An 11101-nucleotide genomic window follows, 5' to 3' on the forward strand; every position below is an offset into this window, starting at 1 on the left:
CTTGAGAGGTATTTCTTCTAATCCAGAAATAGTTTTTTGTTAGGTCTACAAGAAAAGGAAGAAATTATGAAAACATTAGTTTGTGTGTCAGAATTTCTAAAAGCACACTCGAGTCTACAGAAAAGCGAGAACAGAGCAAGAGCTTCTGAAATTGTTGCTGTTGGTGAGCAGTGATGGGAAAAATAGAGGAAACTCAACTGAGCTGACAGGGAGGAGAACAGTAACACCTCAGAAAGAAACTGTACTTTGAATGGAATATTGTTGAAGAAAAAAAATACCTTCACACTTAATGATACTGAAGCAAAGAAAGTGACCCACAAAATAGAAAAAGCACTATTTGACACTCATTCCTTGTGTGGAAAGGAGATCTGACTCCCTTCATGCTGAGCTGGAAAAAGCTGTTTGACTGCCCTGTTTTTATTGGAGGATTTCTCAGAAAATTGCAGAACTATTAGGAATCAAGAAGAAAGAAAAAGGGCCAACCAGAGAGCTTTCTTTTAGATCACATTTTCATCTTTGCTTTATCTAATGCTCTTTTAAGCAGGCTTCCAACACACAATCCTGGTAGGAAAGTCCCACGGCTGCAGGGCTTGGGCTGCCACAGCCACCAGCTGCTGTAAGCACTCAATGTGTTCAAAGGCTTGTAGCAAAGTCCCTTCTAACCATCACAGGTTTCTGGCGTTAGAATGTTGCTTTCAAAACAGAACTCAAATTAGTACACAGGAAAAAAGACAAAGTTACAACAAAACAATCGTATACCCTGCCCAAAGATTTGCGTGTTCAGTCATGGTTAAAAAACATGAGAAAAAGTCATTTCTCTTTAAATATCGCTCACAGCATTGCTTAGAGTTTGTCTGACATTTCAGTCCCTCTGCTGACCGCAGATGGCAAGCTGCACTGGTGGAAGAGACGCAATATGGAGACCCTGGCAGCACGGTACCACGGAGTGGTCCTGATGCACAGCAACGCACCAGCCCTGCTTCACTGCGGGTCTGAGTGCACCATCACTCACCCTTGGGCATACAGAGACCTCGTGCCAGCCCACACCACTGGAGTCACGTTTAGGAGGCAGAGAAAAGTTTGGGAATGAGAAATACCACCAGTGTTACTGCATAAGGTTCATGATGCTGTCAGTGCACGACATACTGAAGAGAGGAGATCTCAGGTTAAACTCCAAGTCCTGCTCCACAATAACACATGGCTCTAATCCATCTGTTCTCCTATGGAGGACAGAGAATTTCAGCTGCCAGCAAGTGGGATCAGGAGGACTCAGCTAGGAAATCTCTACATACGTATTTCTCAAGCTGTTAGGCTATTCTTCCTGAGGAGATTCAGAAGTAAATTAAAGAAAAGATTTAAGCAAGACAGCATGCCAGAAGGCATTATTACAAAATAGCTACGAGATTTCTTTGAAAGATTTAGAGTGAAGGAAATGTAGCAAGAAAGCTATAAGACAGCACATGCGGTTCAGATTGACACAAGACTCCCAGCTGCACTCACTGCAGTCTCTCTTCCCAGGCAAAGCCCCAGCGACGTGCCACACCACGCACCACCTCAACCCTTGGCTGAGGGCTTTCCAACAAAATACAGGAGGAGTGGAAAATCCTTCCTGGCCACACAGAGAACGCACAAGTAATAAATAACCTGAGCCCACAGGAGCTTGAGCAGTGGCTGAGGGCACGGCCCGTGGGGCAGCTAACTCAAGCTGTAATGTGCTGGTGTGCACAGACACCGCAGCACACACGTGGTGAGAACACGGAGGGGTAACCGGAGTAAGCCTGGTTGGGCTCCAAGTAACACAGCCCTCTATGAACTAATCCTAGCTTCCAAGGGCATTTCTTTCTTTGGCTATAAGATGAAGAAGAGCAACATCTGCTTTATGAAACCGTTTCACGGTACACAAACTGGCTCATTTCTACTGTGCCATCTGTAATAGCCACAGCACACAGATTTGGCAATGAACTGAGCGCATTGTGCCACTCCTTGCAATCACGTTGTCCAGCTGGAAGATTGCAACACGAAGTAGTTACTGAAAGGTTGTTTAGACACACTTAGTGACTCTACCTCCCACCAGTATCAGACTCACAGCAGCTGTGTGGAGCTTTCCTGCTCCCTGCAGCGCCATGCAGGCTGTAAGACACTCGTTAGGTGTGAATCACAAAGAAACATGAGGGCTATAATCACCCTCCACGTTTTCAGCTCATTTTTCCAATCAAGTTGAGAATTTCAGCGCATCTAAGCAACAGGGAACAAAACTAATTTCTCTCCTCAAAGGACTGCATGAAGCTGTGACAGCTCCAGGCCCTCCAGCCCTCCTTATCTTGCCAACCAGAAGCCTAAGAAAACTTACTGTGCTTTTAAAAAAACTGCTTGGGAGTAAAAATAAAAGTACACACTGAGGACAGTTACCAACATCTTCACAACCTCTCGATGTTTACTACATTACCAAAACACAGGCATTGTGAAACTGACAGCTAATAACACAGCTTTTGTACAGCAGAACTTCCAGGATCTTTCTGAGAACAGAAAGCAGTACAGAGGACAGAAACACTTCCCAGCTGTGTGTTCCTCAGGGTTAACACCCCACGTAACACTCTCTCAATATCAAAACACAGAATATAGTACAGGCAGAAATCCAGCTAATCTAGGCCTTACCAGTACTCAGACAGCATGTTATCACTGCCACACAGCACCCCATGGCTTTTGTGGAGAAGTCACATTTGCTGTCTGGATCTACCACTGATAATATTTAAATATTTACTAACTTTTCTACTCGTATATATTAATACTTATCAATTTTGGTCAACCCCACATCTCCTTAGGTTCTTTAGGGCATTAACCGAACATGTATTTTCTGTTCCTATGAGCATACATTTGAATATCTCAGCTTTAATACATCTCACGTACTTAGGTAGGGCTTAGTCTCTCGTGATTGCCATTTTACATTGCATATTAAGTTCCATTAAATCATTATGGTGTCAAAAAACGACAACTACACAACATCACAGGCTGTGTCAGACGAGCTCCCCGCACAGCAACACAGCTCTGGTTCGCACCGTGACACGGGGAGGCAGAAATTACTCATCTGACATCTTGCTCTTCCCAGACTTTTTGCAAATCACATCACACAGGCGTTCGGAGAGTGCCAGCTCCTCTGGGTAGAGCTGCTTGTACCGGCTGCCAATCTGCATCCACATGACTCTGGCTCTGCTAAAGATGGTATTTGGGAGGGATGGCTGCCAGCATTCACCAAGCAGCTCTACACACTCACTGTTCGGTGTCAGCACAATCTGAGTGCGTGGAAGAGTTTGAAAGGACTGTGTTTTTATGAGCAAATGCTAATTTGGTTGTATTAAAAAAGTACAACATCAATAAGGTGAGCAAGAACATGCGGAAAGGCAAGTTTAATGCTGGAAGATCAGCAGTGATAACACAGATTAGAAGATCCAGTGCTGTGTCATGCCATAGAATACTTTTTTCTATCTGTCAGTTTTATTCTTTAGAGGACAGGGTTCAGACAAATGCCTCAGAAGTGTTTATTTTGAGAATCAAGAGAAATAAGCTTTTTGCTGTCTGATAAATATTAACAGATTATCCACATTAATTAACTGAAAATGTTAAGTTCCTCAGTTTTACAATTCCTTCATTTTAGTGGAAAGACAACATCAGTATCAACTGCCTGTAAAACAACACTACTCTCTTTCAGTCTGCAAACGTATCTTAGCCTCGTGACTGACAACCAGCTTCTAAAAGCTCCTGGAGTCAAAGTAACATTTTTTTCATAAACTGTAATAACAATTGTGTTACCTGGTGGTTTAGATGACCACAGTGAAGAAGCTGGTAGAAAGTAAAAAAAAAAAAAAAACCAGAAAGATTCATTTCAACACCAAAACAGAAAAACTACTGCCAGTTATTTGGAACATCACAGAAATTCCAGGCTTGTACAAAGACTCTCAGCAGCACCAGGGGGTGTCATTCACCAACAAAAACAATATGACATCACACACTTATCTGCTTGCCAGTGATGGGGTCAACTTTGTTTGTACAACAGTTGAGTATCAATCATTCGTGTGCATCTTCTGATTCTGCCACTCTAGAACCCATAATCACTTCATGTGGATGCGACAGAGTTGTCTTGAAAACAAGATTACTACTATCCAATGTTAAGTTTTATTTTTTAAAAGATACTGGATTTTATAAATATACCTACTTCTTAAAAAGGACTGCAACAAATTCCTTTGCTGGTCTGCAGGCAGTAGGTGCTGCTTTGCTTTCAAAAGCACTGTCCTTAACAGGTGCTGATTGTTGGATTAACTGTGCTTGTGGGGAACTGACGCAGGCCTTCCTGCTTTCACTCAAGGCTTTTGGTCAGAGAACCAGTTTTGGATAACATGACTTTGAGATTTCTTCAAGCATGGCTCAGCAAATACTCTATTCTAATTTACTCAGGTTATTAATTGAATCCCCCCCCACAACAGATCTGATTCAGCAGCGCTCCCCAAAGAGAAAATATTTTCTCTCTTTTCCTTAGAAAGTGAGGACCTGCTCATAGTTCTCCCTAAAACAAACCTAAGAAGAAATTTCTAAACATATGCTGAGTATTCCCAATTGACCTGCCACTGCTGGGGTTAGCTTCATTAAAAGCAAGAACAAGTTCTGCTGTAACACACAAAGAGTGAAAAAAGGGTAGTCAAGAAGGTTTCCAAGGGAGAACACCCTTTAGCTCTACGCTTTAAGAAAACAAGAGTTTGACAGAGCCAACTTATAACTGCTGAACAAAGGAATTAAAAAAAATATATCTGAGGGTTAATGAGCAGAGTAAATGAAATACTTAGCCAGTTATTAGCTAATAACAGTAGAGATTGCATTTGTGAGGGTGTAAAGCTCTGAATACCTGTTTTTGGTCTTAAAGCATAGACAAAATGCCATGGAAGAAACACACAAGTCCCTTCAGTTTAACCTTCAGAACATGAATCATCTAATGGCAGTATATAGCAGCAGAACATTCGAGCACGGCTTTGAGCTCATTCATGGTATTCATTTGATTCTTTGCTTTAGGGAATTGCATTAGTCTAAACATTTCTTGGGATAACAAGTTGCTCAAATTCCATGAAACAAATTGCCTTCAACATTGTTCCTCCAGAGAAGTCTTAAATTTACCTTTTTCTTTCCCTGTCAGGGGTGGGCACTCTGTCATAAGCATAAGCTAATGCTGAAAGGCAGTACATAACCACTAAACACAATGTACAACCCTGGAAACAAAAGGAGACAAAATCATCACAGAGAAGTGTGGTGCTCCAGAAGAACAATCGCAAGTACACAAAAAATCCCCAACTTATTATGAATGATAGTATTCAAAAAGAAAGTTTTTAATGTTCAAGAAAATTAGAGGAAAAAGTTAATACAGTTCTGATAAAAAAATAAAAATCAGCCCCTATTTATGCTTCGCCATTAAGAAAATAATGATCACAAATAGGTCCTATTCCATCCAATTTCCTTAGCCTCTATGCTTGCTAATGCAACCCAAATTCTTCCCCCTCCAGCTTATTTAAGAAAAGTAACAAACTCACAGGTTTCCCTAGGAAAGAGGGGGGAAGGAAGAAATGGTTGCTCAAGTATTTTAAGAAAGGATGTCAGGAAACCAAAAGCACATGCTACCAATACACAGCACATTTCCAAGTTAAGAAGTGTGCAATTCTTGCACCACCATTGCTAGAAAACGGTGTTAATGTGGCACTTATAGAGCTAAAGTAGCTTACAACATCAGTTTTCCAGGTTCCTACTCAGATTTAATTTTATCTTCTCATGCAGAAACCAAAATGCATTGCACTTCATTTTTAAGGAAATATAAAGGCATACTCTTGATGTAAAAGGAATCTAAAATGGGCTCAGAAGAGACAGGTTTGGGACCAGAATCTATCTAGCAGGTTAGTATTATCTGGTAAACTATAGTCTTTGCTGTTCTAACATCAATGACACCTCCAGAAATCTTGGGGGAGGGAAAAGAAAAAAAAAAAAAGATTTTAACTTCAAAAGCCTGATTTTACTAAGTATTGCTTTTGTTAATTTAATTCACAAGAACAAGATGGCAGGCATCGTCCTTCTGAAGGGTGCTTCACCTGAAGGCAAACAGTAAGAAGGAGCAGAAAAGCATTTCTAAATCATTACTTAACTGCTGAGAACTAAGAGCAAGTGGCAGCTGGCTCAGAAGTACTGACCAGCTACTCTCATCTGCTCTTTTATTTCACATCCCAACCTGCAGGGAACAGCCAGCATTCAGAATTTGAAATGCACATTCTGAAGAAATCAGTCAACAATTTGATAGCTAAGAAAGAGTAAAACATCTCACTTTGTAGACAGACTATAGGCTTTAGTTTTCAGGCTGTATGTTTACCCTATTTCTATAAGAATCTGGTGTGCAATTAAGAATCAAGATCTCTCTGATCAACGTAGGTTCAGATCTAATTTATGGAAATCAAAATTCATCCCACGTGGTTTTCATGTGCTGTTGTTACCTCTGTCCTGCTTTCAAGAGTTGCTCCAGAGAACAATCACTGCTAGACCTGCTACAAGATCAGCACATCACTAATTTCAGCCAAGTGCCACCATCTTGCAGCTTTGGAAACCCAGCTTTCCCCTGACCAGTGCTGGAACCAAAGCACACTGACATGGCAGAAAGGGAACTGCCTCCTATTACTGGTATACAGTAGAGTCATCACTTGCACAAAGAGATGAAAAACTTCACAGAGGTCTCACTGAGCACAGTACCAATGGAACTGACTTGGAGTGAGTATCTTCTGTGATGAATTAGTCACTACAAGAGCTGGCAAGTTCATTGTACTTTAATTGCTTGTCACTGCAAAGTTAGGGTTAATACCTGACATGATAGCTAATCTCTCCTCTTTGAAAGTCTATGATTATTTTCTCAGAACCAACAGAGTAAGGTGTTTTTGTTAGAATTAGAGTTTTAGCACATCTTCCTATCTGTCAGTTAGCGTCTCAAACACAGCTGAACCAATTTGTACCATCTATGGCTTGTTTCTTTTCTATGTAATCTCTTTGCAGAGACGCAATGCAACAAGTTTTAACTCAGAATGCACATGAAGCTCAGCTCTGCAAAAAAAAAAAAAAGTTGTAAGAAACAACATACAGTACGAGAGATTTTCAGGCCCAAGAATCAGTATGCAGCAACTGTAAACCTTTGAGTCAGTTTTGAACAAGGGACCCACAGTAACATCCACCAAGCTCCCCAGAACAGTAACATAGCCACAGCTTTTATTTCAAACCATGTGTTTGGCATTTACCTTTTCAATCACAGACTTACTCTGCCACTGTGTGAATGCGGAAATCTTTCCTCACCTTTAACGTGGCAGCCAAGCTGGCCATGTGTTCATTCAGCGTGCTCTCCGACTCCTTGTAAGTCAGGCAGGTGAACTGATATTCCTCTGGATCAAAGGCATCTGCTCCCTGCTGCTCCACGTCATTAGCTACCCCATCATAATAATCCTCAATATCCCCCGGATCCTCATCCTCTTCCTCCTCCTCGCAATTAGGGTCATAATCCTCTTCATTGCTGTCAGAGCCCTGGCTGTTCATGTCCACGGACATCTTAATGCCCTGCCGAACTGCAGACCAGGAAAGCAACTGCAGCGTCGTCTTCTCCTCCACGCTTTATCGTTCTTTTGATTTCATCTGAGCTCTGTCTCCTAAGGAGGGAAAAACAATTTTTTCTATTGCCTAAGAAATGGTAAGAGGCCACATCAACATCAAACAGGTGACCCAAGAGACAGGAAAAGAGCAACCCAAGACCAAGGATTGTCCTGCACAGGTCCCTGGTTTGGATCTGCTGCAGCAACTCACGCACTTGCAAGGCAGGGCTGCTCTGACAGGCGATGCCTAAGACCTGAGAGACGCGTACTACATGGCTGCATCACCATCCATGAGGGACCCAGGATTTCATCATTTGGAAAGGGGCTCCATAACCTTCACCACACATCTTTTCAGAAATACATCTAGATTCACAACATTATCTTTTTACCAACAACCTGCAGCAATGCAGAAAAACATCACCTGTGTTTTGTCAACAGAAAAAACAAACCCCGTAGAGGAAGGCAACCTGTGGTGCCCTGTACAAGTCCATATTGCTTCAGAAACACAGAATTCAGTGGGACTTTGGGAAACATAACAGGCAAATATACTTAACTTATGCACCCAATTTAACAGTCTTCAATACCATCTCAAAGAAACAGTGAAATTAGTTAATCCCCTTAACGAGGCTTTGCTTGACGTGATGTGCCTTGGGCCTTGCATCTGAATGCTCTCACGTTATTACCTTCTCAATGTACTTACACATTACCTTCTGAATATAAAAACTGATATACTCAAGCGGTGGCAGCTACTGCTCAAGAGGAAGAGGAACAACCAAGCTATTTGTTACAGTTCTCACCAGTACTGGAAAATTCACATATTTGACTTCACTTATCTGAACTCCACCTGCAGAAGGCGTGTAACTAAAACAGCAAGTGGAGTTCTGAGAATGTCAGCAGTAGAGCACTTATCAGCCTTAGATTGTGGTCATCTTATATTTAGTCACAAATTTCCACTTCACCAATTGATTTAGTTTCTATAGAGAATGTATTAAATAAATAAAGACAAAGCACAATGCTACAAGCAATTTTTTATGTACAAAAATTCATATATGAAAGTTGTGTTTTCTACAGGCAGCATATGTTCAGTTTCTTTTATATATATATATGGCATTTCGTATCATTACGTTGTTAACTCCAATCCTTGCACACATACACCCACAGTTTCACAATTTGTAGCTGCCAGGGAAACCATAACGAAGCTCTGACACTCTTGACTTTAGAGCATAGGAAATCTCTACCATGAGTTTTCACTACTTTCCTTCAAATCATTTGTTTTCTGGTTGCACTAAACTGAGCAAGCAGCACAAATAAACCATGAAGAGATGTGATGTACCTTCAATCTGAGAAGCTGCAGCGACTTCAGCAGACAGAAACCTCCTCCACTGAGTGAGGCTGAAAGCCAGGAGCTAATTATATTACCCCAAGAATTCTGGTTTCTAATTCCTTTGCCTCTTGATTTCTGAGCTACTCACAACAGAACGTACAGATAATTTATATCATTGCCTCCTGCAGAAGTCCAAAGGAGCAGAGGCACTCTCTCTCCATATTGGAAGGCTCCAGATGTGAAATCTGATTTTGCAGACACAAGGCAAACCTGTACTGTCCCTCTGTCCATCCTGCTAGGGTTCACAGTTCAGCTCTGCGTTTAACCTGCATCAACACAGACCTCTTGCATAAAAGATGCAATGGATCTTTGCTGTTAAATCCAATGTTAAAGGAGTTACTCATGTGAGAACCTAAAACCACTCTATTAGAGGTAACAGCAGCTAAACGTGTGACAGTTCTGTTCAGCAAACCTCAAAGCATCACAAGTCCAAGCTTGTTTCCCCAGTCAGAAAAATTAAGCTTGATCAGATCATCCCACACTTCAGAGACAGAAGAAAACCACCACATTTAAACCACAGTCCTCAGTATACAGCAATACATCTCAGAGCAACAAAGTGCCCTGGCAAGACATGGGGCCTGCAAGCACCTGAGCAGTTACACACCAGCCCCAGTGGGGAGGCACAAGCAGAGTCCTTTCTCTGTGCCACATTTACTTGAACAAACGGAGGAACTGTTTGCATGGGCAAATCAGACACGTCATGCAGAAAACAGCCTGCAGGCTGGACGTCTTTTGTGAGCCCTGTCACAACATTCTGGGAAAGAGTTCACTTCCAGCATAACTTACTGACAGACGGATGTGTGTGAATGACAGAAGACGACTAAAGCTTCTGTGGAGAAAACAAAGGAGAGAAAACAAGCAGTGTAACTCGCTCCACTCAGCCTAACGCCCTCAGATCCAAACACGAGCTCTCTGAATGCAAACTAAGACAAGATATAGCTAATACTGATAGCACTAGTTTAAGACAGTAAATACAATAAACTCAAAAGAGAGAGTCAAAAAAATAAAGAGAATTTGGAGTAATTTAATTAATATCATAATCCTAAAGATCAGATTACAAGATTTTAAACAATATTTGGGTTACTTTTCTATGCAGAACATGAGGTCCTACTTTGTCACCTCCATCCAAAGCACTCCTCATCCTCTTTAACGCTGATGTAATCACCCAACCTCTCCTTGCCTTGCTCCAGGGGCACCCACAGCCCCAACTCAGCACCTATCAGCACCGACAGGATGCCCCATGCTGAGTTCTGATTTGAAACATGCTTCTTCTTTAGCAAGATCTCTAGAAATAAACACTTTTGGCTGTGCTACCAGCAGTCTCTAACTTCTCCACTATCGGCAGTGAATTACCACATCCCACTGTGCAGCTCACCTCACTGTATCACTCTTCTCTGATTTACACCCTCTGTATCTACCTCTATGGGATTCCTCTAACAACTCCTTTGGAAGAGGCTCCTTTTCCTGTAGTTATACCACAAGATTCACATATTTCTGTGGATATTTCTTCTCTCATTTCCTCAATAATCATTCTGAAGCAAGCAAAGAGCTACCCTGACCTGCCTCCCGCATCACCTCTCTGTGTAATTTCACCTTCTTTCCTCTGAACCCCAGCACAGCCCCAGCTGCTCAGCGCCATCGATGTTAATCACATCCCCGTCCGTGTCACCCCGGCCCGTAATCCCGGGATCATCTTCAGCCGCTTCCTCGCACACACGGCGGGCACAGTTCTCTGCTTCCTTCCCCGCCGAGATTTCCGACGGGATTTTTTCATTCCAGGAGCGAGAAAGCAGGACGGCAGCCCCCAGCTTCCTCGTACAGCGGACAGCAGGGATCTCCCCGCAGCCACACCGCATCCCCGGGAATCCGCCCGCTCCCCAAACGCCCCAGGCTTTGTTCGTTCCCCGCGCCCGCCCGAACGCGAGGGCTTCCCCCCTTCCCGGCCTACCACCACTCGTACCAAGTTACCTCACGCGTGCCCACACGAGCCTCCCTCCCCCCCGCTCGCAGCGCCCTATGAGGGAGCAGAGCGCAGTTTAAGCCTCCCCAGCCCCTCACCGCGGGTGCG

The 11101-nt window shown here is 42.7% G+C and overlaps 1 protein-coding gene across 1 annotated transcript in view; it reads right to left on the reverse strand.

Annotated features, from left to right (window-relative positions):
• The window catches only part of ARIH2 (ariadne RBR E3 ubiquitin protein ligase 2), a 28160-nt gene extending 20459 nt beyond the window's left edge, over positions 1-7701 (reverse strand). The window contains exon 1 of the mRNA XM_010718615.3: positions 7360-7701. Within this exon, the coding sequence (XP_010716917.1) occupies positions 7360-7608 (249 nt within the window). The 5' untranslated portion in view covers positions 7609-7701. The remainder of the gene's footprint in view (positions 1-7359) is intronic.
• Positions 7702-11101: the final 3400 nt, after the last annotated feature.

Source organism: Meleagris gallopavo, chromosome 14, assembly GCF_000146605.3.
Source record: "Meleagris gallopavo isolate NT-WF06-2002-E0010 breed Aviagen turkey brand Nicholas breeding stock chromosome 14, Turkey_5.1, whole genome shotgun sequence".
Taxonomy (NCBI): Eukaryota; Metazoa; Chordata; class Aves; order Galliformes; family Phasianidae; genus Meleagris; species Meleagris gallopavo.